Source organism: Aristolochia californica, unplaced genomic scaffold (assembly GCF_029961685.1).
Source record: "Aristolochia californica isolate CCGP_79_NKW_82.1479 unplaced genomic scaffold, dmAriCali1.0.hap1 SCAF_3, whole genome shotgun sequence".
NCBI lineage: Eukaryota > Viridiplantae > Streptophyta > Magnoliopsida > Piperales > Aristolochiaceae > Aristolochia > Aristolochia californica.
This window is the reverse complement of record NW_027181992.1, coordinates 5728637-5755566: the sequence shown is the minus strand read 5'-3', so window position 1 is coordinate 5755566 and position 26930 is coordinate 5728637. Positions and strand designations below refer to the sequence as shown.

Below are 26930 nucleotides of genomic sequence, written 5' to 3'. Positions count from 1 at the left end.
TGGATTTGTAGCAGCATTTTGATTGTCACAAAGGTCAGAACTTGCTCTGTTATCTGTACTTTTACATTTTTTCTTCATCCGGTGATGGGGAAGTGGGGCTTTTTATTAATTTTGTTTGGACGTTTTGGAGCAGCTGGATTGATCTTCTAAATCTGGAACGTACGACCCACTTCAGCAAAGACCCAAAATAATTCAAAGAAAGCCCTAGGCCGCCCTCGTGACGTTGGAGCTGCTTTACTTTTTGTCTATGCACTTTGCTATCCTGCATGTCGGAACTCTGGATAGAGCCTAGTAGAGGACTCTAATCTGACCGCTGCTCTTTTACAATATTATTAAAAAACTTTGATGATGACCCCTTCTGCAGGAAATAAATCAGTACTGACAGTTTCTTCTGCATTTTTGAAAGAGATGGCTCGGATGCCCTCAAGAAGGTGGAATAGGGCAAGTCTGGTGAAGCTAAGTTCCCGGTGGCTGAGAGGCAGAGAGAGGTGATGGAGCGGGGGAAAAAATATTAATATTGGCTCTGTTCATGTACAGCATTTGGTAGCCATAATTAATGCTGGGCACATCAATGGATAGGTACGTTATTTGAATCAGACCAAGTCGAGAAGCTTTATGGTGGATAAGGTTTGGGCAGTTAAACATGTCTACCAGCGATTTGAAACCTCGGTATCATTTTCCACTGCCTGCCGTTGTGATTACAACACGTAACAGATTTGATAGTTCGGTGAAGAAACGGATAACTTTCTTTGATGGTAAGACAAGGTGAATATAGACAGAATTACCACAACTCAGTAATTTAGTATGAAAATGTGAATTCTTATCTGTCTACAATGAATCAACCAATTTAGTTGGTTTTTTAACTGGTCAATCCAATCAGGGTTGCACAACTTGGTGTTTAAATGGATAACAAAGTCAGCCTCAAAGAATGTTTGAATGACAGTTTTCGATTCCAATTAAAAATGACATAGCAATAACCCCTCTGGCTATTCAACCTCACTTTGATTGCTTTCACCTTGAAGTGCTTGAGCTTGCACCCTTCTGGGAGCAGCAGAAATGTGCTTTATGATGTTATAATAGAGATTAAACTCTGCCTTCAGCTTACTACAGCTGGCTCCTATCCATTTCTCTGCAACAGCAGTTGAGACATTATCTTGACTGTCCTTCTCGTGTTCTTCGATGGCGGGTCTTATCTCGTCATATAAAGAATCAAGCTGAGAGGTAGCTGCTTTCTTCGCCTCCTGCATAATACATAAACGCAATTTCAGTGCCACTAAGCTGCCTGACCATATATATAAAGCTTCTAAACCTACAGCATTAAAGGCTGTTCGTTCCCCTCCCATTTCCTTGGTTTTGTAGGTTTTTACCTCACAAGCAAGAATTTCTCCCTCTGCTTCTTCTGATGGTAACAGCTGACAAATAAGTTTGACATCAAATTCCTGAGTTAGATTCTTTAGCCGTCCACCTGTATAAAGTTTGGCTCTCTTCTTGTTGGATAAGGGCGATGACCTTATGAAATAGTTTCTGCATGCACTGTTACTCCGAAAACGTGATACCGTAATATTTTTGTTAGCAAATGCTTGGTCAGCATCTGGGGAATACATCTTTGATTCTTCACTTGGTTCAGTCTTCATGTCATCCTCCACCAATACAGATTGGAGGGATTCTGCAAGAATTGGCTCAATGCTAGAGGAAATAACTTCCAAATTACCATTTATAGTCATTAACTTATCTTGCTTCTCCACAGGGTCATAACCATCTGTTGACGAATCTGCAATCCTTAACAGCTTTGTAGAAGGCTCATCCTCCTCAGAATCATAAAGGGGGATGTTTTCAACAGAGTATCTACCACCAAAAGACAGAAAACTTTTCAGCAGAGAGAAGAGGAGATATCACTCGAGAGCTCTTACAGAGGTATAAATGATATAGCATATGAACAAGTACTAAGAATACACATCGCAGGCATTGGACTCCTGAGGATTTTTTTTTTTTTTTTGGACAGCCATAGGGAAACTATATTCACCAACAAATATCGCTATGTTGAGAAAAGATGATAAATCTAAGCATATTATCAGATTATGCAGAATACTTTTACCTGTCATCATCGTCCTCCCATAGATATGTATCCTCCTACAAAAATGGGGAATCACAAAGTAAGCACATGCATTGCATCAACAAAGAGCTTCACTTAGACAGAAATCGGTTAACTATACAACAAATCTTTTTCACCCAAGACTGATAAATCAATAGGCACTGATTATACATGAAACTTAAATCCTCCATTAAAGAATGCCGGACGTGGCCCACCCCAAACATGGCAGTACCTTCAACTTTTATGTCCAAAGATATCAGAACTCACTATACATGAAGGATATATGAGAGTGCCATTAGACCAAGTCAATGCAATTTCAACTTCCACAGAGAAAACTAATAAAAAATATTTAAAAGTCGTAGATCAAAAGCTTTCTGGATGGGCCACTAGTAGGCCACTTTGATTTGAGCTCATCCTCAGCCTCACACGAAGTGAGTTGAAACACAGACTGAACCAGAACCCCCCAAAAAAAGGCTTCAGCTAAAATCTGAGCCAACTCACTCAAATTTATACACCTCAATGAACGAGAAAATAAATGAAGGAAATACTTAAAAAATCAATTGGCAAGCTCAAAACATATTTAGGCTTGGTAGTAGTTTCACTCCTAGTCAAAAGGAAGCTGGCTAACATGAAACAAGAATCTCCAGGTTGGATTAGATGTTGCTGCTCCTATAATCAAACATAGCAAATATTTAGATTTGATATTTTAAACAAAATCTGGATATTTCACCTGGAAACCGCGAGACTTTGCCCCAAGAAATCCTGCACAGCATGGTGCACCACAGAGGCACCGAACCTTAACTCCCCCATACCATTCAAAGTTATAGTCATAAGATAATTCTGCACCAGGAAGAATGTCTTGCTTTGCAAAAATCCCAACCCGTATCTCCCCCAGCACAGTCCACTTCCTTGTCTCACAATTTGGCTGGCTGAAATTTTCTTCAAAATGCAAAATTAGATGTCAAATGAGCATAACAACAGATACAAAATGAATAGTAAGTTCTAACCGTCAAAACGCATGATTAGAAGTTTTAGATCCCACCAAACTACCCATTAAATCCATCTGATTGACTCCACATTCAAACATTTGACTCTCCAGGTGTGCTAATAAATTGAACTATGGTCTTCACTAGGTCAGGAAGACAAGCACAAAAGAACTCACAGACACATGCCAAATCTACAAACACATGTAACAGAAAATATAGTGTTTATGCATCATATATCTATCCAAATGGAAGGAAGACAAAGGTCTTAGGCATCTCCTATCTGGAACTAATATATGATTTTCCATAATTAAATGCAAATAACTTACCAAGAGTGGTTAATAAACCTAGCAAGGCTTCCTTTTCTAGTGGCATCAATTGATTCGTGTGAGTTGAGAGATATGATAAATGCATCTTTTAAACCTGAATGACAAACATTTATTACATAAATAGTTTTTAGCACAAGGTAATAATATATATAATGTCATCTTCAAAGAAAAGATAATGCATGCAGGGCAAATAAGCAAATTTGAGTAGAATATGGCGAACAAGTCATAGTAAATGTAATTTCTATCTATAATGTTCCATGAACATGGTAAGTTTCTCAGAGAATATTCACTAAACAATCCTTTTTCAAAAACATACTCGCTTACCTGCAGCTTCATAAGCCTGTGCTCTTCGTCGAGCTTCTTTCCAAGATATCACTTCTCCACAATATTCAATAATAAATTGCCCCGCCTGCAGTTCTCATGAAAATTTATTAATGTTACCAAATATTTAAACCAACACTCAAAAAACTGAATTAACAAACAAAAACTCCATTAAGTTGTTCTAAGTAGAGCTCAATCAAAATGAATATTGTAAGATGCACATCAATATGATATCGGGTATTACATCAAGTAACAAGTAGATTGGTGCAAAGAATCAGATCATACCCAATTTTGCATTAAATATCCTTCAAAAAAATGAAATTTTTGTAAAAAGAGTTTTGGTGGCAATTTAGATGGGAGTAATCCTGTTTCCCTTAGTAAATTGAGACTGAAATACACATTAAGGTATTTCACCATAAGGGGTCCCTTTGTATTTCTTTCTTCTTCTTAATAAACCACTTCTTATTATCTAAAAGAAAAAGAAATCAAATGCCTATTACGCTTACTGTTTTCCTAACTTTGGGGGATGATTCTTACCTTAGCAAATAATTCATGTAATAAGATGAATTGTGAGATGTTAGGGAGTTATTCCATCTATTTTAACGAGGACTGAGAGACTTTATAGGGAACACCCCAGCATCCATGAGAAAGCCAGAAATTACATGAAGAAACCTGCCCATGTGATCATTGAGCCAAAGGCACAATACACATAATAGCTAGAAGCATACTAAGGAAAAGAGAAAACTTCTGATACATTATAGCTTTTTGCTGACTTGTGGCTTGCTGAGAGATTAAGGAGATGTTTGAAAAGGTACCCATGCTTTTTCAAAAAAAGAAAAGAAAAAAGGATTGGAGATAATTATGGGATAAGAATTGACTCTGTTTAAATATTTATAAAGAGAAAAAACAGTAAAAAACAGAATGCTAAGAACAAGGATCTGCGTTTGATATGAAAGCTAAGAACAAGATGACCAGGAGAAGAAGATGAATTCCACTTCATCAAGTTGACTCACAACTCAAATTAAATTGAACAATCCTTGCAAATGAATCACCCCAGTGACCTTTTATCGACCTATATGCTATTCCATCTGATCCTAATTCTCTGACATGAGTAGTTAACAGCAAAACCTGATAATACTTAGAAGAGACTCAAGTCATCTTGCAAAGCCTGGAAACCATGAAGGAAACAGTTCAAAGACAACACAAAGAGGTAAACAGTTACCTTAATTATCTCATCAGCCAAGAGCCCCCACCCACGTCCCTCAGTTTTAAATAACTTTGATTTAGCATATGCACGTTGTTGGAATCTCTGCAAAAAGCCACAAAGTACTCAGAAGAAAATCAATATTTATAGGAAAAAAGGAATATGGACTCAAATCCAACATGCACACAATTTTTTGATTTCATACGTAAATATAAATTTCAATTATTCTAATTCTATACTTTCTTTCTTTACCTATACGTGATTGTTGATGTTATTTTAAACAGGTTTCTATTTTTAATATTTTTTTTGATAAATTTTGAAAGAATGACATATTTGTAAATAAGCTAGACTTTTTTTTTGAGTAAAAAGTTGTATATATAAATAAGCTAGACTTAGTGACAAAATATTAAATAACCTCACTTTCTTAAAGAAGGAAAAAGTTGGGTGCACCCTTGTCTGGACTTGAGTCCAGATCCTTTTCCTCACTTTGATACCAATAAAAGAAGTTCCAAATAAAACCATAGTTGTGTAAGCTCTTCCACTATGATCCTTCTTTTCTAAGTTTTCTTTTGCTTTTAATGACACTTAGTAGAACATTTCCTTTTATTTTTTGCTCCGGACATATAGCTCCAGTACATTTCCTTGACATTCTCTTCATAATGCAATCTCATTTTCTTTGCTATCATAAAAAAAGAAAGCTATCTTTGACTTTCTTCCCTTCAACTTAAATTTTAATCAGAAGAAGGAAAAAAATATGAACTCAACACCATATAAATTAAGTCCACCCACTTGTTAACTATGAAAAATATGTGATTTGGGGAGAAAATAGAAGAGGAAAAAGAGATCTAGAAGAGGTGCAGCTTTATTGGCTTTGATTTTTCACCAATGGCCCAAGGGTCTTGGCAGTAGAGTCATTCACTCTCTTCTTTCCAGTTTCAACTTTCTTTGGCGTGGCTTCCTTCTCATCTTCAGAACTATCTTCATCCTCTTCATCCTCATCAGTTTCATCACCGGCTTCTGCCATGTCCTCATCAGAACCTGACTCATCTTCTTCAAACTCATCATCATCATCAACGTCTTCATCATCTTCATCATTGTTCTCATCTTTGTCTTCCTTTAACTTTTCAGCCTTAACAGGTTCTGCTTTTGTCTTTGACTTGGAATCAGATTTAACTGCATTTGCTTTGCCAACAGCTGCCTTTGATGATACTACTTTTGCATCAGACATCCCATTAAGACCAAGTGGTGCAAGTAGGTCATCTTCAGAATCTTCATCGGAAAAATCCTCAGCAATGTCATTGTGGAAAGATTTATAACCACAGAAGTAGATGCTTGACTTTCCATTATGAGAAAGTTCAAATTCTTTCTCAAAAACCAAATCAAAAGAGACTAGAGGGAACTTTTCTGGAGCAAGTGTTCCAATGACCATTTTTGGACCATCTACCTTCACAGACATTACCACTTCGGTAACCTTTTCCTTTTTAATTTCACCGAGTGCAGCCTGTGAGAGATGTATATAGGTATCAAGTCCAGCATCACATTTCACAGTTTCTCCAGGTTTAACTTCAATTCCCCAGAACTCCATTGCTACTGTAGGAGGAGAACAGGTGTGGAGGGATTTGAAGCAGAGAGTCTAGGGAAAGGAGAGTGAGGGAGGGTTGGTAGTCATACTGCAAAGACCCCTGGGCCAGACAAGAAGGCAAAGTTGGACATGCCCTCTGGTGGTGATGGCAAGAAAGGTGGTCATACTGCAATTCCTCATCCTAACAAAACCTCTGCCAACTATAAAATTTTAGTTTTCCAATGGTGAGTTGCAAATCTTTATTTGTACCGACTAATCCATGTGGGACTATTCCTTAACAAACTATGTAGGCTTAAATTTCAAAACATAATTAGATCCACCCACATGTTAACTATTTAGGCTTAAATTTCAATTATTCTTATTCTATACTTTTTCATGTCTTATACATGATTGTTGATGTTGATTTTAAACAAGTTTCATTTTTATTTTGTTTTTATGATAAAATTGAAAGAATGGCATTGTTGTACATAAGCTAATCTTAGTGGCAATTTTGTAAATAATCTCTCAGAAGACAAAAGTTGGGTGCACCCACCCTTTGCTCAACTTGAGAAACCAGCCTCCTACACCTCTTATAAAAATTACCAAACTATGGTTAGATTATTTCAAACGTCATGTATTTGAGTAAGAAGTATTCATAAGAAAAATATTTATTTTTTTATTTTTAAAGTTCCAGTTTATAGCATGTTGAAAAACCAGTACAGGGGCATTTTGGTCATTTCACTTTATCCCCACATTTATATTCTAATGTAATCTTGTTCTCTATGTTGCATTATGTCTATAGTCCAAGTTTCATGTACATTGGACATATAGAATGGGAGATATAAGAAGATTAGTGTTTTAATGAAGTGAAGGGCAATTTTGTAAATTCAGCATAATCACTTAATTAAATAGGTTGGGGGTCATGCACGAACCCCAACACAGCTCATTCTTGAGCCCTTTTCTCAGTTCTATCCCATTTGCTCTTCATCTCTCTCTCTTTTCTTACTTTTTTCATAGCACTTATATTTACAAATGTGGCCCTTCTCGGCTGCAAGTTAAGAAAAACTTAAATTCCATCAAGTTTTGTCCCTTTTGGTTACAGGACATACACATTTCCTCTTTTGGAATCAACCAAAGCTTGAAACCCTTGTTCCACCCACCCACAAAAAATAAAAAATAAAAATAAAAATTTCACATGATGGATCATTGTGAAATAGTCTTGACACTAAATATGTCTGTCTTGTTTATAGATCAGAGTAAACTGCTGTGAAATAATGTGAAGTCCAAGAGGCATTTTGGCCGTTTTGCATATGGGTATCTGTGTCACTTAGTTTCCCTCTCATATAGGTACATTAGAAGTATCTTAGTGAGGTTTATATTCTGTAATTACAAGGTTTGGAGTCATAAGGCATATATTACAAGTGAAAGGGGTACATTTGTAAAATGAATTAATTTTTAGTTGTGATTAACAAAAAGGAAATTAGGGCAAAATTCCTCTACAACCACAGGAAGGAGCTCTTTCTCCTAACTTCTTTTCTCTTTCCTTCCCTTTTTCCACAACTGCTACTGCATACAAGGCTGCAGATACACCTACTTTCTAATTCAGTGATTTACTATTCACTGTTTCATGCCACCACCATCTAGTACACTTAAAATGGCTGACATGTCATCTTCTACTTGATTCCTTTTACTCACAAATGAGTTACTCCCATTACAAGGATCAACAGCTTATAGTGTTCCAATCATTCTTCTTACTTTTGTTTTTGTTTTTTGAAAGGGGGGGGTATCCCACATATATTCCAAGTATTACAAATTTCTTTGCCATAACAAGATGGCTAAAAGGTCCATGTGGCAAAAAATTATTACAACTCTTCATGGATGTGTGAGGTCTTGGGTTCAAATCAAGATAATGATTAGGTATGACAAGCACAGCCCTATTTCAAATGATAGGACCCATTACAAAAGACTAGTTAGGAAGTTGACATATGCCACTTTTACAAGACCAAACACATCTTATGTTGTCAGTGTAGACAATCAGTTTATAGAATCTCCTAGAAAGATTAACCTTGATGTTGTCTACAAGACATCGAGGTACATAAGGTTTTACCAAGGAATGTCTTGTGTATAGGTCAAACCAACATTCAAGATCAAAGGCTTTTTAGATGCAAATTATGTAGGATCATGGATGGATAGAAGGTCTACAAGTGGATATCTTACCTTCTCTGAAGAAAATCTTCTAATTTAGAGGAGCAAAAGCATAATGTTGTAGCCATGAAGCTAAGTACCAAGCGATGGGCACACAGCTTGTGAGTTGCTATGTGTGAAATCCTTCACGGTTGAGTTTAGATTTGAAATGAAAGAACCAATTGCTATGGGGTGTAATAATCAAACAATCATTTTTGTTATAAATAACCCCATTTTTATCATATATCCAGCTATGAGTGGAAAGATTTGCATGCCATATATTCAATCTGCCGACTAGCTTAGAGATATGCTCACTAAAGCTCTAGGGAAACCAGAGTTTGAGATACTTTAAGACAAACTAGGCATGCAAGATATAGATAACTCAGCTTGAGAGGGAGTGTTAAATGATGTATCTTTCAAGGGTATTGTAGTCACTGTGTTTATCAGTAAAAGAGTCATTTAATTACTTAGGTAAATTAGAAGATTGTTTGAGTTATTTATATTTCTGTTTTTCTCATAAAAGGAATTATAAAGGATTATATTCTAGTGAGAGGGTATTTCTGTCTTTTCCTGATAGTAACTTAAGTGAGTTCATAAAGATGATTCAGATCAACTTCAGACCCCTAATCAAGTACTGTTCTCTTTACTGAGACCCAGAATTTACTCATTCCTTCTTATCTCTTTCTCTCTTTCAAAATTTATCTCTACTCTTCTATTTTACCTAATTGTACAGGTATATTTGTTACTTAATATCTTTTTAATTGCTCATTGGAACTCTTAATTAATGCTCGAAAAGAACCTACCAACTGGGTAGGTTGAACAAAACTTCAATACTTTACAACAGCCTTCACAACTACAGTATTAGACATTTTTTAAAACTTAAAATACAGTTCTAGACATGACCTGTTGGGAACAATAAAGAGATGAACTCTTTCTTTTTTTATATTTTGGAAAGATGAGGTCAACATTTTTTTTGTTAACTGAGATGAAGAAACCATGTATAATCAGGAAATACCACATGAACAACCTCAAGTTTTTATTGAAGCCAGTCCCCGGTTCCAACTTGCAGCAAGATGGAGACTCCAAATCCACTACTACATAAAATGGATCCACTAAAATGACTGATTATCTTTGATCCAAATACGTTTGAATGACTTCTGTTCTTTTTGAATAAGCAAATTTACGCAACATGGCCGAGAGAGAGAGAGAGAGAGAGAGCATTAGTGAAATCAATGAGGACACAATGAATATAATTACGAATTCCAACATCATTAAAAAAATTACTCTAACAATATAACTAACAACAGTGTTGCCTGCTTTTCAATTCCATTCATGTTTTCTACCTCAAAAAGTATGCAATCAATGAGGACACAATGAATATAATTACGAATTCCAACATCATTAAAAAAATTACTCTAACAATATAACTAACAACAGTGTTGCCTGCTTTTCAATTCCATTCATGTTTTCTACCTCAAAAAGTATACGTAATGTCCAGAACAGGGCCAATTCACCTACTTGGTTCCTGCAATACATGCCACAAGGACAATAGCCAGGTGTGCATTCTGTACTGGTCAACACATTCAGGCACTGCTCACCACATGCACCGGCAGGATTATCAGCTTCATACTTGCAGTCACATACAGCAATATCTTCCTCTTTCTGCTTTTTATGTCTGGAAAACAACAATGGACAAGTAACACAATATCAGACAATCATTCTCATTGTAGAGAAGTATGAGTGCTGGGTGGATTATAATCTTTCATTGTATTAGCTTCCTTCTACTGTGTGTTTAATAGGAAAACTAGTTCCGTCACTTAACTTAAAGTGCCTGTTATGTCTCAATACTTTCAAGGACATTTTGGTCCTTTTTTGGATGCTAATTACATATATGCACACACCCCTTCACCCCTGGTGAGACTTCAATTCAAGACATTTCACTTTTACAGCAGAGCAAATTTCCAAATTTCCAAATGCTAACACATGGCAGTGGTCTTAAGTACACACAAAAGCAACAAAAGATACGCCATGAAAACACAAAATCATAAGTTAAATAGAATAGAGTAATAGAAAAGACATGATAATGAAGCACAAAACACTTACTTACGGAAAGAGAAATCATTTTGCTCAATATGTATGTAAGGTGGTTGTCCATCAACTTCATCCTACAAAACATATAGCTCGTTAAAATGATGAAACAAAATTCTGTCACCTGCCATGCTTGAAAATCTTCCCTTAAACCACAGACTCAAGCATGGTTTATCAGAAAAAGAGAATTCCTTTGAACAGCACTTATTTTTTCTTTGAAATGGTGAGATAGCTTTTATTGCTGAGGAAGCGATACAAACACCAGAAGACAGCACCATTACCAATAAACAAAAAATTTCACATAACTCAAAAACCATAAAAGATACATACATAACTGAAGTAGGTAATTGAACCACATAACCTACATAATGAAGAATCTGATAGAACTTGTAAAAAATGGTAATTCTCTGAGCCTATTGACCATTTGTTGCAGTTACAGTAACTGGATACTTTCACTTTCAGTTTAAATATGTACAGAAAAAATAAAATGAATCAGCTGGGTAAAAGAATACCATATATTGCATTACTCTTGCAGCCAATCACAAACCAACAACCATTCCAATTTGATTGCAGCTTGCAGGATCTACAAAATCATTGAAGAAACAATGAGAAGCAGCAAAGAGTTCCACATGACTACAGATTAACAAAGCCTGTCATAATAGACAAGAAGAAGTGTCATATTGTGTCAATTTCAAAAGAAGGTAAATAAATAAAAAAGACACATTCATTAAAAATTATAATCGGTCTACCCCACTTTCTGAAAAATTCAGAAATGTTTTAGATCATATATTTATATATCATAATAACTGTTGAAGAATAAAGTTCAAGGGCAAAATTGAACTTTCAATTTCAAAAGAAGGTAAATAAATAAATAAAAGACACGTTCATTAAAAATTATAATTGGTCTACCCCACTTTGTGAAAAATTCAGAAATGTTTTAGATCATAATAACTGTTGAAGAATAAAGTTCAAGGGCAAAATCAATCTGATGACTATAGGATTCCATTTTGAGGGAAAAAATAAATAAAGAACAAGGTAAATAGCATTATGTTCTCAAATTATTAAAGCAATAGGAAGCATGGAACAGTAATTTCCAACAATAAGAAATCTGTCAGTTTCAGTTCTCTCAACGGTAAATTCAAACTATAAGAGATACGTCAGTGTCAGTTCCTTGAGAGATGAGTTTACTCTCTAGATTAAAAACGCAAGTTAGTAAACCTACACCCATGGGATACAAATTTGAATTGACAATTTCTTAACAAAGAGCCCTTCAATCATATATTAAGGGTGTTGGAATGATCAGTGGTTAGTCTACCCTTAATCCCCATTCTATTTTTAGGTGAAGCTGGGAAGTACACATGCCTAATGACATTCAAGGGCGTTCAAAGTTAAAGAGTACCCACACGCATATGCTCCTTTACACACTGCGTTTTGTTGTGTCCTTCATGCTAGTTCATTAAATGTAAACCTCGAGAACCCAAAGCTAATCTCAATCTCAAGAACAAATCCCGCGGATCTAAAAATCGATAGCTCATTCACTCGACAACACCGACTGTAAAAAGGACTTGTAAAGAAAATGCTTTCTAACTGCTCAGGTCATCCATAAATTGGTAGAGGGAAAATCACCATCAAAGAGTCAAAAGACTCCCCGGGCGCATGGACGAATGCATGCAATCAAGAAATACACAGTTCATAAAAAATAAAAATAAAAACTGAAAGACGCCTTGACAGGGCAATTTCGCAGTTACGATGTCACGTTCGCGCTTATTAATTCACATACTGGGCATCGTCCATGGCTAAAAAAGTGAGAACAAATGGAACTATGGATGTCGAAATCAACTCGACTAGGCAGGTTAAAACCAAAGACAAAGTTACAAGAAAAGAAAAAGATACAGGAAAATAATTCATTAAAAAATAAAGAATCTAAGCAATGCAAAGGTCAGAGAATAAATTAAACAATGAGCCTCGTTGAACAAGCACCTCAGAGACTGCGAACTTACCTCTGTCCGAAAAGAGGGCGTCCGAGCGCTACACCTTTCGCCGGCCTCTCAAAGAAAACAGGATCCCCGTACGCAAGGGCTGTGTCTGTACTCGAAGCGTATGGCCCGTCTTGAATTATAAATTTTAAATCCTATCTTTTAAAAAAAAAAAAAAGTTTCCGTAAAACCAACGACAATTGAGTGGAGGCTTAGACTTGTCGTCCAACACCAGATCGAGGCTGAAAATGGCAGATAGTGGTACAGAAACGGAGGATTCAAGTCGGTGGCGGGACGAGGCTAAAAAATAGAGAGAAAAGCCTTTGAAACAGGGAAATTCTATGAAAGCATGATCGATCTATTCGGATCGGGGAACTGGGCAGTTGAACCCTAATTGCTCATTCAAAAAACGAATCGACAGTCAACTCAGGCGAGTCTTGAGTCGACTTGCCGAGTCAATATGTTCTTACGACGACAGCGTGTAAGGTAGCAAATTACGTTTTTGGCTTTCCCGCGCCTTTTCAGCTTCCAAAAGAAACCTAAAAAATTAAAATAAAATTCCAGACAAAAGACAAAAAGAACAAGGACGAAGAGCCGTTGGCGCCAAGAAAAGAGGTTATAAAGATGCCCTCTGGCCCGCCCGTGTAAGCACTAAAAAGGAGATCATCCAACGGTTGATATTTTTCCACGACACATTTGGTTTCATCTACGTGAAGATGACAAACTTGGCTTCGTTCGTTCTTGATGGGGCCCACATGAAGCTTCTGAGATTGAAGAAATACCATAATTTGATCATTTCCTCGCGCGGAGACAAAATCTCAATTCATGGGGCCCATCATTGCGGCGTATGTTAGAATCTCTTTAAGAGGATGCTTAGGAATACGCCGGCTTCCGGAGGGTACGGGAATTTCTCATTTCTCATCTTCACGGTGTGGACGAGTCTCGGGCGCTTTCGTTTTTGGACTGGCAGGTGGGGAAAACCAGCGGGACTTTATTCTCTTCGTTAATGATCAAGCTTTCGGGAGTTGGGACAAAAAGGTGGGGCAGTGCAGAAGGATTGAGAAGGGAATAGACGGAAAAGCTTGCGTATGATTCTCGGTTTCGGGGATTTTGTCAATTGGAAGGATTGGGTTGTCGTCACGGACTCTTGTGTCTGTGGCCGGCGGTTTTGGATGATCGGTCCCCAGGTGTCTGATTGATGGCGCCGTCTTCTCCAAACGGGGGATCGGCCGGTTCAGTCTTGTACTCGGATAATTTGAAAGGATTTCTGCTGGCGGTACTCTCTAGTGCGTTTATTGGGGCGAGCTTCATCATCAAGAAGAAGGGACTCAAGCGTGCTGGTGCTTCCGGTGTTCGGGCAAGTAAGTTTTTGTTTTGATAGAGGGATTTATGAACCCAACCCTTGACGGTGAGCGGGATTTTAATTCTGGGTTTTGGCTTTGAATTTGAATTTAAGGTGGTGGCGGGTATGGTTACTTGTTGCAGCCGCTCTGGTGGGTTGGGATGGTCACTAGTAAGTTGTTTTTGGCAGCCACTTGTACTTAATTTGTTCTTTCGATTAAGTGTTTGGGTCAGTTTGCTGATATTTTTGAGCTCGGTGCTTGGCAGTGATTGTCGGAGAGATTGCGAATTTCATAGCCTATATTTTCGCCCCTGCAGTTCTTGTGACGCCACTAGGTGCGCTGAGCATAATTGTGAGGTAAAACGAAAATTTCGCAATTTGTTGAACATTGAAAGTTAGGAGCTGGTTGTCGTTGTTGTTATTCTCGCTACGACAATGACGTTGGACCCGAAACTAGTAGTTTTATGAGATGCTTGTGCTGACATTTGCAGTGCTATTTTAGCGCATTTTATACTGAATGAGAGACTGCAGAGAATGGGGATTTTGGGTTGTGTACTTTGTATTATTGGGTCTACAGTTATTGTGCTTCATGCGCCAGAAGAAAACACTCCAAGTTCAGTTGAAGAAATTTGGACTTTAGCAACCCAACCAGGTTAAAGAGCTACTATTTCTGTTCTTGACTTCTTCTGCTTTTGTTTCTGTTTTTTCTTAGCCTAATTTTGGAATTTTCTTTGTTGTTCAGCTTTTCTTCTATATACTGCTTCAGCACTAGCTGTAGTTCTGGTGTTGACGCTGCATTGTGCTCCACGTTATGGACAGACAAATATTATGATTTATTTGGGAATATGCTCTGTAATTGGCTCACTGACGGTAATATTTGAGTTTCAATGGAGATCTTTTTGGGACTGTTTTGTTTTCTGGGATCCTTTTTGATACTTAGTTTGTGTTTCCAACTAATCTGTTCCAGGTTATGAGTATAAAAGCTATAGGTATTGCAATAAAGCTCACGATTGAAGGTTATAGCCAAGTTACATATTTCCAAACGTGGGTATTCGCAATGGTTGCCATCACATGCATCATCACTCAGTTGAATTATCTGAACATGGTGAGATTCTCTATTTGAGCATGTTAAACAATAACAGGGATGTCATTTTTTATTTGATTATGAGTTCATTTTAAAGCAAAAGAACATGTCCTTTCACTTTAATTTACTCAGAAATAACCAAGAAATTGAAGAAGCTTGTGTTGTTAAACAGTATTTGCTCCCTGCTTGCAATTAATTGCTCAATGTGAAGTCTAGAGCTGAGCCTGGGCAACCTTTGGTAGTAGATACTATTACATGTTTCTTTTCATATTTTTGTGCTTAGAGGAAGTTTTCTTTATACGCATATAAAGACTCAAAACTAACTGATATGAGGTACAAGTAACCACTTTTAGTGTCAAGAGTGGCTGTGGCAAAAACCAAGAGGGCGTATGTGCTAAAGTTGAACCATGGCTTGATGGAGATCTTCCTCAAAATTTATCAGTTACCTAGTTCTTGACAATTCTGCTTGACAAGCAAATACAATTAACATTTACACAATGAGCTTACAGTAGCAATCTGAGCACTCAAAAATCTTCTACTGAATCATTTAGAGGAAATAGTGGACAAGGACAAGATGTCCTTACCCCTTTATTATTACTATGCTGATGTCTTTTGACCTGTAGTATTCATGGCTTCTCAGGAAGACTGTCACTTTTAGTGCTTGAACATATTATATTTGACTCGATAATAAATAATATCATTGACAACCATGTGTTGGTTCAAGTTCCAGCAACTATGATCTGTTACAAGTCATGATCATACTTACTCACTGATGACACCTCTCTCTTTCTCTCTTCTCTCTTTAGCAAACAAAACTTTCCTTGGCACAACTGTACCTTTGCAGCTGTTCCCAGTTTGCATGTGTGGATTACTACTATCAAAATGTTCTAAATTGATCCATTGTCTGGTCCTTTTGATTTTTAGGATCACTTCATTTTTTTCTTGGTTTTAGGTTTAACAATGATGTAGGCTCAAGTGATGCTCATGTACCTATTTATAGTCAATCCTTCCAGGGACCTAAAACTGAAAAAGTTCTTATATGATTTCCTGTGCTTTAATAATTGTTAAAGCATAAAAGAGTTACTGACCAAGAGTTATAAAGCAGTCTTCAGTATAGGTTTAGAAAGCGGTTTTTATCTGGTTTCTTAGTTTAGTGGATTCAGAAGTCAGTTGTTAGTGTGTTTCTTCTTTTAGGTCATTTTCTAAGTTACATTCTTATTTTCTCAAAGTCTAAGTATATTAGGTTAGGAGTCCTATTTATACTGTATTAACAAGTGCTTTACCTCTTTTTGTATCAGGAAGTCTGCTGGTCATCTTAAGAACAGTTCAACAGCTTCCTTTCCTTTTAACCTGGTTTCTTAGTTTATACTCTTTTTTACTTCATCTACCAATGAGGCTAAGGTCCCTTTTCTAACAAGAACTACTTTTAAAATATATTCATTGGTGTATTAAGTGTCTTTAGATAAATTCATACTTTTGCTGTTCTGCGGTCATGCTTGACTATGAAGTTACTGTCTTCTCTTTTGGTATACCTGTTTGATTGGGTTTGGGGAGGACTTTGAATGAAACCTTATATTTTTAGTAACTGGCTTTTGTGCAGGCATTGGATACTTTCAACACTGCCATTGTTTCTCCAATCTATTATGCCATGTTCACAACTCTCACGATTTTTGCAAGTGCCATAATGTTTAAGGTATTATACTGCTTTATGGATAGAAATTTGGTCCCTTTAGATGACAAACTTATGCTTTTTTGCTGTAATTATGTAGGATTGGTCAGGACAGAGTGCTAGTAGTATAGCGTCAGAAATTTGTGGATTGATAACAGTGCTTTCTGGGACCACTGTATTGCATTCCACAAGAGAGCCAGATTCTCAGCCCATTACAGGTATATGGAATACTTGACCTGTGTAACCATCACCAAACCCGTAGATCTGAATCTAATAGCTAGTTTAGAAAATAGATTAAGGTAATGTACGTGGATTCAAGTCCATACTCCTTTTTGTTTGTTTATGCTAGAGTGAAAGCATCTATCTAATTATTCCAGCATTTCAATGAGATATTATTCATGGTTTACCTTCTTCAAAATATCTCTTGTCGTCACTTTTTGCACTATCTAGAATAGGGAATAAGTGTCTGGCTGCCTCTTACTTTGGTCTTGTTTTAACAAGACAATTGAAAGGAAAAAAAAATTCTTTTACGTTGTACTAAGACTGCTTGTGGTTTGTTCTTCATCAATGTCCGTCCTGCAATATCTGTTTAGTACAGTATCCGAAGTGATACTCTGCATGTGATTTGATTTTTTACCTTCCTTTCAGTGTTATTCTTGTCTGAAATTCATTACTTCAACAAAAGATTTATAAGGGTTAATATGGCATCTCCCAAACGTCATTTCTTTGTCGTGGTGCAGAATTATATTCACCTCTTTCTCCCAAAATATCTTGGCACATACAAGGTAACGGGGAGCGTTGGAAGCACAAGGATGAAAACAGGTCACCCCCTGACATTTTCACAGTTATCCGCCCAGACTACTTCTCATAAATAGATTTGATCTCCCGTTCCCAAGATCTTCAGGCAGAAGCAAGTAGAACCAGTAGACCTGCAACTCGTGTTGTACATAGGAGAGTGAAAGTCAATTTATCTGCAGCCTGAATCTGTATTACATTTTTTCTTCTGCTTTTTTCCCCGCTTTATTTCCATTTGTTTTCTCTTTGTAGGTTGTAAATCTAACAGCAGCCTTGTTGTGTTTTTTTTGGGTTGCCAGTCTAAGACTGCTTTTCCAGGTTGTTTGTATGATTATGAGCCACAGTTTCTGAAGCAGGGTGTGTTGGACTTGTACGTCTCCATGCTCTTGCATGTATTATTTTATTTGATCAACCAAATTTTTGTTGTTGCAGATATGCTTTATCCATTGTGCAGAAGTGAAGACTACAAACGAGAAAGAATTTACTAAATATTTTATTTATTTATTTCTTAATTTGATTGATTATAAAGTATTATCCTATTTAATTATAGAGGTAAATATACGTAATGCGGAAGATGCTTTCTTAATACAAGAGTAAAGAATTTTTATGTCTCTAGAGAAAGTGATTGTAAAGACTAGATTACTGTGCTTGTCGTGAGCACCGGTTTTTAAAGATTAATTTTTCAAACTATATTTGAACAAATATAAGGCGATAGCCCAAAACAAATTTCATGTAATGTTTGACAAAAAAACTCTGCAGCTGAGAGAAAGGAGAAAAAACTGTTACTTCAAAAGAGCACCAGAAAAAGTACTCTTGATTCTTGACAGTAGCAACTGAAACAAAAAACTTAAAATCAAATTGGCAACATTGCACAGTACTGAGCATCTGGCAGATCCAACCGCATACTTACACATTAACTCAGCAATCTTCCGTTAGTCAAGAATCAGAAGTGGATTGCTGCTGCTGAACCGTCTGTTGTGATTGAGGTTGCTGCTGCCACACCTGCTGAGCCATAAAAGGGCGAGGCTGTTGAGCATACAAAGATTGATCAATCGCAGGTCTACCCATCATCATTCCAGGTGATGCCACCTGCTGGCCAGGCATATAGTAGTATGGTATAGCTTCTGAGGGTCCTCCAACAGGTGCAGCAGATCCACCTGTCCTTGGGAGTGATCCAAGTACTTCATCCTTAATCTCCTCCCTGGGCACAATATCCACCAGAAAATCAAAGATATTGTTCCTTGTAATTGCTGCTGCAATGTCATTCTTCTGAAGTGTCCTCCTTTTATTTTCCTCAGTGTGGTTCCATGATCGTAGTGTCAACTCCAAGATAAACATCTCACAGGCCTTGGCAAATATCACAGGGGCCTCGGCTGAGATCATCCTCACATCCTCATCTGCCTTCATAATTTTCTTGATCCTTGCTAAAGGAAGACTGTGATTTTTAAAGTCAGTTGTTTGCTCAACTTCTTGGTACTGGTTAGCCCAAAAGAGCTGAAGTTGCTGTTGGAATTGCTGTTGCTGCTGCTGGTGGATTTGCTGGTAAGCTAGTTGTTGCTGAGCAAGTTGGGCAGGAGAGGCAGCAAAAGCTGTAGGCTGCCCTGGGGATTGAATGGTTCCTGCTTGTGTCACGACTGACCCTGTACCACCAGAGTTAGAAACCATCATTTGGCTACCCTGATAAGGGGCAGTAACATAGCCCATTGGAGCAGTGCCACCCACAACACCTATAACTTGAGGCTGTCCATGTCCTTGCTGATCCATTCTAACTGGCTCAATCAAAGCTCAGAACTTTTAACTGGTGACTTCTTTACGCTTCTGCTGTTAGAGAATGAAAATAGTAACATGGCTCAGATCAATTGTTCTTCAATCAAAATCTTAGGTCACAATAATGGAAAAGAAAGCACATAAAAGTACACAGGACGGTTTCCAACATATACATTCTAAAAAGTAACATAAATGAAACCATAGACCAATACTGAAGTGAATGATAGCATCTCTCCCCAATAATTTCATCATCTTCTAACAACACAAACTCTAGTCATCAGCCTCCCCAGGAATTGGACAATTTCGCAAAAAAGAAGAAGGCCCACTTCCCCAGGATATAAAGCTGAAAAGAAAAACCATACTAATCAATACTCTTCCATAAATAGTTCATCAATGGTAAGTGAATCTCTCAATTTGAGAGATTCCGATAATAAAGTTTTGCTTTTGTCTAGGAAACTTAGTCGTCATCATGATCAACCACACACTGTCCCCACTATGCTGGGATGCCACATCACACCAATCAGGGATAAGGAAAAAAGACCTCCCACACCACTCAAGGATTTCACTTCTATTCAAAGTCACTTTTCTGCTCTCTACCTCTTTTTAGTCTGTTGACTGATGTTGACTAACTTCACCATGTTCCACTATTAAGTCTCCCTGAAGATGAAAAAACCATCCTAAATTATCATATCATAAAATTTAGTAACAAATTTGTTCCAATACTGCTTGCTAAATCTACTAGGTTGACCGATGACAAGTTACAAATACTAAACAATCCCTAGCTCTAAGAACATCAGTCCAGGCCCATCCATCAAGATAGAAGTGAAATTTAAAAATCTTGTTCCAAGTACCGCTTGCAAAATCTACTAGGTTAACCTAGTTACTAATACTAAATAATCCCGAGCTTTAAGAACAGATCAGGCCCATCAAGATAAAACTGAAATTCCCTACTTGCTGTTTTATTTTGGCTCAGTGGTTGTCTTTTTAACATCTGATCTAACAAATGGGGCCTATGAAGGATTTAATTAGACAACTCTCCCTAAAGCTCTCACCAACTAGTCAACTCCCGCCATGCATGTACTTTCTTGATAGTGTTGTCCACCGGTTTTGTGGGCTAGATATATCCAGTACCAATACAGTGAACCATGACTATGATGGTGCAAATGTAGGCCATACAAGCAAATCGATTCTATAAAAGAGCTTTTTCTTGAAAGTTTTATAGGAAGCATATTGGCATTATTTTACTAACTTGTCATTGTCCATTCCACTTAGAATTATAATCAACTACACTGTTATAAATTAAAATCTATACATACAAAACCACAAAGTACATTGAGAAAAACAATAAAACTTTATGTATTCTAGCCTGAGTATAGCATATAAGCTATAAAATATAGTCCAGGTCATCAGCATACATTGAAGTATATAAACAACTTTTAAGCACATTCACCATTTAAGCATCAATTATAGCATCAAGTCTACCAGAAAACAGTGAGCCAAGCTCTTCACAAAAAGAGGCCTATTCGATGTTCATAAATTTAAGAAGACCCATTCAATAGCCAGGTGGTCAGATAAGATCATATGTGTCTTTTTATTTTAATTTATATTATCCAACTCCTATAAGCAAAATCTACCCAAAGAAAAGGAGAACTCATTATTTGGCTCAATAAGGAATCTTAAGTTAAGATCATATAATCGTAGTTGCACTAACTAGATTTAGAAATTTTAACTTCTAAAATTCATCTCAGTTTTTTTCATTTGAGTCAGCAAATGCATTATTTTTGGGCTTCTTGTGGGCTCATCTTAGGGTTAACTATTCTTTTTTAAGTTTTAATATTTTTTTAATTATGTTTCATGTCTTGAACCTTTCAAAAGAATGTATAATGTCACATTGACTTTTAAGTTTTAGTAATTGATTCTATTATTTAATGTTTAGGCTTAGCTTCATAAATCTTGTATCAATTCAATTGATAAAAGAAAATTACAAGTACTTGGCTATGGCATACAGTGTGAAGTTCTCTTGGTAGTGATTTCCAAAGTCATATTGTGGCACCTCCTGTTTTCTCTCATTCTTTCTCTTTAATTTTAAATTCCTCTACTTTTCTACTTTTAAGTTCTATGCTCACTTCTTGAATACCTTTCTAAAAATTTCAAACGGTAGCACAGTTACTGCTGTCCCACAGTTCGAGTTACTGCACTACACACAATAGCCTGTTACTGCAGCACTAACCTAAATATGCTAAGATTTCTGTTCCATGTCTTTCTAACCCCATTATCTAATTATATACAATTTGTCTTCTTCTTACCTACTTTTTTTTTTTTGGAACCTATGAAGTTTTATTCGTGAACATAAATATTAGTTTCCAAGAAAGGAGAGAAAAAAACCCTCATGGGGCATTGGAGCCCCACACACAAGACCAGGATAAGATACCCCATCCTTGGCTAACTTATCAGATAAACTGTTAGCATCACATAAAATATGCTGCCAGGAGATCTAAGGAGCAGCACAGATGGCCTTGATTACATCAAATATGTGCCTTATTATCAATGAGGGTAAGGACACTTTTATATCATATATATATATATATATATATAATGAGAAGGTGCAATCCATTAAGACAGCTCTCGAGGGGGAGAGGAATTTTCTTGGAACCATTTTAGGACTAATGCTGCATCTCCTGCTATCACCAGTAAGTTTCTGAAGTACTGATAATATAACTTGACTCTGGTTATCAAGGCTTTATCTCCACTTCAATAGAATTGCATGGCTCTGCAGAACCTGAGTAGACCATAAGACATTGACCAGAGCAGTTGCATATAATACCTCATACACCGGCAGGCCCAGAATCTTTGGAGCTGTCATTGAAGTTTAACTTTAACCAATTGCTGGATGGGGGTGACCAAGAGGCTATTTCTAGGGGAGGGTGGTCACTAAATTGAATGAGATCACTCCTGTTCTAAAGGATAACTGAGCTGCACAGCAAAGGGAGAATGCCAAAAACAATTCATTTTCTTTTTCAAACTTTGTTCTTTTGGTTCAGTAGTCAAAATAAAAATTGAGGCACATTTTTTATTGCTAAAATTTTACTGTTTCTCAAAAATCCTTATTAACCTCAATAAAACAAAAGAACCCATAGTTCTGCTATTTGTTGAAAAGATTGTCATTCCATTAGAAATCTATATGCATGTAGAAGAATATCCACCATAATTTTTTTTAAAAGGTATAATTGCATTTCCTTATTAAGATCTTGTTAGATGTAAAACTTTCAAGGTTAAAATATAAACTCTTTTACAAACTTTCAGAGTAATCAAATCATTCACAAGCCACAGGATTCTTCATACCATGTGGTGGCTTGGTTTGATCCCTTGCTTAACTCTTCCTCAACTCAAACTCTTTGGAATCCTAGGTCACAAATGAACTACCTAACAATTAATTGCATGGATATTGTCCCCGTGCATGGATATTGTCCCCGCTCTGCTAATCACCTGGCAGACACCAAGGCCAAGGCGGGCATTTCTCTCCAACACTCTGTTGTGGAGTCAGGCCCCAGGACCTAGGTTTGTAATTCTTTCTTCTCCTTTTTATCAATATACGCACCATTCATCAAAAAAAAAAAAAAAAAATTGCATGGATACTACATCCATACCAACAGAGATGGCAGAACAAACTGTAAGGCACAATTACAAATCCCTTCCACCATAGTCACATTTAAGGCAAAATTTTCAATTTCTACATTAGAAAAGGTATAACTTAAAATCTAGAGTTTCCTTCACAACGAACCATAAACAATCAACATTGAACTAGATTCAAAAATAAAAAATCATCAAAACCAGTTTATAAGCATGAGAAGACAAATGATTAATCCATGGGCAGATGAAAATAGCTGTCATCTGTTGTTCATAAGAATCAAATAAATCTGTATTCAATTCAAATCCTGGAAAAGAAAGCAGAATAGAGACACTTCAACTGTTAAGGCTGATACAAATAGGTTGCTTTTCTAGAGAGGACATACATGAAAGAAAGCAATGGCATCATTCCACACAAGAAGACCAACCAAAAAGAAAAGAAAAGAAAAAATGGGCTAGTGGGGAGGGAGGGAGGGAGGGAGGGAGAAAATATTGGAAAATTGTAAATCAGACCAGAAAAATGAAAGAAACCAAACATATGATACAAAATCCACTACCAGCAAAATGATCTTTTCTTCGAATTGACCTAACAAAAAGGATTTCATGGAAATGTTAAAAAGTTTTTTCAGCACAGTGAACGAATAGCACTATATATGTGGAATGCTACTATCCCATATGATCATGGTATGCTTTATTCTTTTATATGGGTTATAATTAAGAGGACCGATATATGTGGCTTGCAAGATACTTTTGGGCAGAATGCCTCTTAGATGTTCATGAGCTTATTAAAAGAAAATGGTAAAGAAAACAAAAAGAACCAGGGTTCCTTTTCAGATGTGCAATACCCATGTACTCGACATGTGTTGCTAACGATCACTCTATCAGCATGGTTAGGAAGATTAAAGTCAAATTTTTAATTGGTCAGAATGTTTCCAAAGACTAAAAAAGAGGATGGGATTGCTTCAAATCAGCGAAGGAATGACCTTGTATCTCATGAAAACCAATCCAAGCTATTGTGGGGTCTACAGTTAGAAAAGTATTTTTATATATCATATGGAAATACAACTTGAGGCACCAATATAAGTTGCAAATATTTAAAGATAGATACTGAAATTCTGTTTAACCAGCCTTCAGTAGCTACAGGGTTTAGTATTTGCAGCCTACATTGGTAGCATTGAAGCATATGATTATATGCTATTAAATAACTTTAAAGTTTTAGTTAAATAGATTGAATTTGTTCAACAATGTGTTGTATATCTTGTGTCTTATTGCCATGCTGTTCATTACCATATGACCATAATTGGTCAACATATCCTTTAGCAGTGGTCCATCGATTCATTATTTTGTCAGCAGTTCATTATTTATCTTGTGTCTTAGAACATGCTGTTCATTACAGTTTGACCATAATTGGTCAGAATATCCTTCATCAGGAGTCTATCGCTTCACTCCCTCAGGTGAAGCCCTGAATTCTACATTGTTCTTGTACAAAAGAAGCAAACTCTTTGTTATCACAACAATAAACTACTTGTACACAGAACTCCTTTTCATTTCATGAGGACTATAACAATCAAAGTTCTGCCAAATCAAACAGTTTTTTGAATTTTGGCTACACATGCACACACCCCTCCCCTCTCCACCTCCTGGTGGGCTTTACAAGGCCTCGCACTTAAAACCCCCATGTGACTATTGAACCAAAGGCCCAAGCCAGTGCCAAATCTAACTTTGATTCCTGAATTAAAGCAAGAGAGACTTCTACGAAACCTAATATGTTTAGCAGCATAATAACAAAAAGGAAGAACAAAAATTCATTCTCCCTAAAAAGGGTAAATACCTATGGATGTTAATTATCACACCACAGCCTTCTGCCTGTCAGAAAGACAGTACATATCATCAGTACTAACTTTTTCAAATGAGATGGATGAAACTTTCAAATAAAATACATTGTAGTTCTCAAAAAAGAAAAAAGAAAAAAGAAAAAGAAGATATGACTTAGAGTAACCTGAAAGAAAAATAAGAAAAAGACTTTCAAAAAAAGAGAAAAAGAAGAAGAAATGGAAGAAATGACATGAATGTGAGACCGCTTATCACAGTGAGACTTGAACCCAAGACCTTACACTAGGAACCCACCCCCCATGTGGTCATTGTGCCAAAGGCCCAACCCCATGAATGTTTCATGGTGTAGGCTGAACATGTCTCTTAGCTTGTCAAGCCTACTTTCCACGAACATCCACACTGTGGACTAACTTTCTCCCTTTTCAAAAGATGTTTGATTCTTGTTTGTTACCTCTTCATCGCTAATACTATCATAATATGTCCAAAAATCCACCACTAATTTCGTCCAATAAAAAGTTTTATCATTTATTGTCTATCTGTCTGTCTACGACAAGCTGTGAAGACATAGCATCTAAACACAAAAGAATGATGGAAAAATACAAAGAAGGTATGATTGAAAGGAATAGTTGCAATATTCACTAAAAAAGGCGATCTCAACATTGCACAAATGTAATTGCGAATAAACTATCAAAATGGAGACAACATCCAATGATACGAATTTTATTTGCGACATTGAACTTTAGTCCTACGTTCTGTACACTCTAGCTATTAGTGTAGGGTACCCTCCGCGGTGGGGCTTAATCCAATTCTTTCGTTTCTTTTTTCTATGACAACTTATTTTCTTATTTTCTTTTTTATAGAACACTCCGAATTTGTCGATGATAGGATAATAATAGCCAATAAATACTCGTGACGACATCATTCCCCTTAAATACCACTACCTAATCATACCAACCATCGCCGGGATCACGATCTCAAGCCAATAGACAAAGTCTACGCAAAGTAACCGACCACATGAATCCCCAAACAGGGTCCGAATAAAGAAAAGGAGAAAACGCGCAGTTTCATCACATACGGTAGAAAGAAAGAAAAAAAGCGAACAAAACAATCACTACTGAAATTGAAAAAAATGACTAGAGGGCTTCAAACTAAGCTGCAAGCTATGAATTAACCGCTTAAAAACAACGAAAAGGCTTGCCATTTAAGTGATTGGTTCGAAAAACTTAAAAAAAAAAAAAAAAAAAAAATTAAAAGTGATTCACGTAAGATGGTGGAGACCCGAAACCTCAAAAGCAAACGAGACATAAAGAAAGCTAAAAGAGATCGGGAGAGAAAACCAAGAGATCAAGATAAAGGGAGGGTTAAGAGAGGGTTACCGGCGCCAGCAACGGTGAAGACAGCGGACGGCGTTCTCAGGGAAGGGGGGGCAGAGTGGCGTTCTCCGGACGAGAGCTCAATAGACCCCGGAGTCGAGTGCGACTTTTTCTGTGGAGTTGGTTGTTTTTGTGTGTCTTCAGAGTTGAGACTAGTGGACTTGTTCGTTCACATCCATTTTGTATTAATAAAAGAGATTAAATGCTAAGAGCACTTAAGATTTTTTTACCTTTCTTTGCCCTCCTCTCCCTACATCACTTCTTTCTTTACCCATAAAAGTCCAACTCAGACCGGGTTAGTTAGATTGTGACTCAAGTTCGGCTAATCGGGTGAGTCATTACCAGACTCGGGGCAACTAGGGTAGTAAATTTGAGGCGAGTTGAGTATCTAAAATATGATCATTGGAAAAATTGGGTCACATACCAAATGTTTGGGTCAGATGTTAAAAGTGACCATTTGGTATGTTAGACTTAGCCACCCTCCCTACTTTTACCTATTTCTACACGAACAAAGATTGTAGAAAAGGCACCAATTAAAACAAGAGGTGTTCCTTTACTTAATTATCCATCCCTTATCAAGTGCTACACAAGCAAAAGAAATGGGTAAGTTAGATATCTATGAGATAATTCATTAAATCACAATAAAATTATAAATTTGCTAAATAATAAAAAATATAGAAAATATATGAATATTATTTAACT

General features: G+C 36.7%; 3 protein-coding genes across 10 annotated transcripts; 1 reads left to right on the top strand and 2 right to left on the bottom strand.

Annotated features, from left to right (window-relative positions):
* Positions 1 to 798: 798 nt before the first annotated feature.
* Positions 799 to 13091, bottom strand: LOC137959773 (histone-lysine N-methyltransferase ASHH1). 2 transcript variants are annotated; one of them, XM_068807120.1, is made up of 11 exons: positions 12763 to 13091; positions 11275 to 11345; positions 10778 to 10839; positions 10193 to 10349; positions 4948 to 5034; positions 3729 to 3813; positions 3405 to 3498; positions 2823 to 3021; positions 2096 to 2130; positions 1368 to 1845; positions 799 to 1241 (listed from the first exon to the last, which is right to left on the bottom strand). In XM_068807120.1, the coding sequence occupies exons 2-11, from the start codon at positions 11284 to 11286 to the stop codon at positions 987 to 989; spliced, it is 1464 nt and encodes a 487-aa protein (XP_068663221.1). In that variant the 5' UTR covers positions 11287 to 11345; positions 12763 to 13091; the 3' UTR covers positions 799 to 986. The 2 variants fall into 2 exon arrangements, with proteins under 2 accessions (XP_068663221.1, XP_068663222.1); XM_068807121.1 differs by lacking the exon at positions 3405 to 3498 and having other exon boundaries at positions 2823 to 3031.
* A 554-nt stretch (positions 13092 to 13645) lies between these two features.
* Positions 13646 to 18099, top strand: LOC137958375 (probable magnesium transporter NIPA6). Of its 3 annotated transcripts, XM_068805351.1 has the most exons (10): positions 13646 to 14099; positions 14195 to 14251; positions 14347 to 14437; positions 14572 to 14732; positions 14823 to 14950; positions 15048 to 15185; positions 16765 to 16857; positions 16934 to 17051; positions 17574 to 17655; positions 18061 to 18099. In XM_068805351.1, the coding sequence occupies exons 1-10, from the start codon at positions 13937 to 13939 to the stop codon at positions 18086 to 18088; spliced, it is 1059 nt and encodes a 352-aa protein (XP_068661452.1). In that variant the 5' UTR covers positions 13646 to 13936; the 3' UTR covers positions 18089 to 18099. The 3 variants fall into 3 exon arrangements, with proteins under 3 accessions (XP_068661452.1, XP_068661451.1, XP_068661450.1); XM_068805350.1 differs by lacking the exon at positions 18061 to 18099 and having other exon boundaries at positions 16949 to 17051; positions 17574 to 18059; XM_068805349.1 differs by lacking the exon at positions 18061 to 18099 and having other exon boundaries at positions 17574 to 18059.
* Positions 18100 to 18388: 289 nt separating this feature from the next.
* LOC137958376 (nuclear transcription factor Y subunit C-9-like) lies at positions 18389 to 26381 on the bottom strand. Of its 5 annotated transcripts, XM_068805354.1 has the most exons (4): positions 26232 to 26381; positions 24854 to 24888; positions 19569 to 19738; positions 18389 to 19449 (listed from the first exon to the last, which is right to left on the bottom strand). In XM_068805354.1, exon 4 carries the CDS (start codon positions 19390 to 19392, stop codon positions 18565 to 18567), a length of 828 nt encoding a protein of 275 aa, XP_068661455.1. In that variant the 5' UTR covers positions 19393 to 19449; positions 19569 to 19738; positions 24854 to 24888; positions 26232 to 26381; the 3' UTR covers positions 18389 to 18564. The 5 variants fall into 5 exon arrangements, with proteins under 5 accessions (XP_068661455.1, XP_068661453.1, XP_068661454.1 ...); XM_068805352.1 differs by lacking the exon at positions 19569 to 19738; XM_068805353.1 differs by lacking the exon at positions 19569 to 19738 and having other exon boundaries at positions 18389 to 19446.
* Positions 26382 to 26930: the final 549 nt, after the last annotated feature.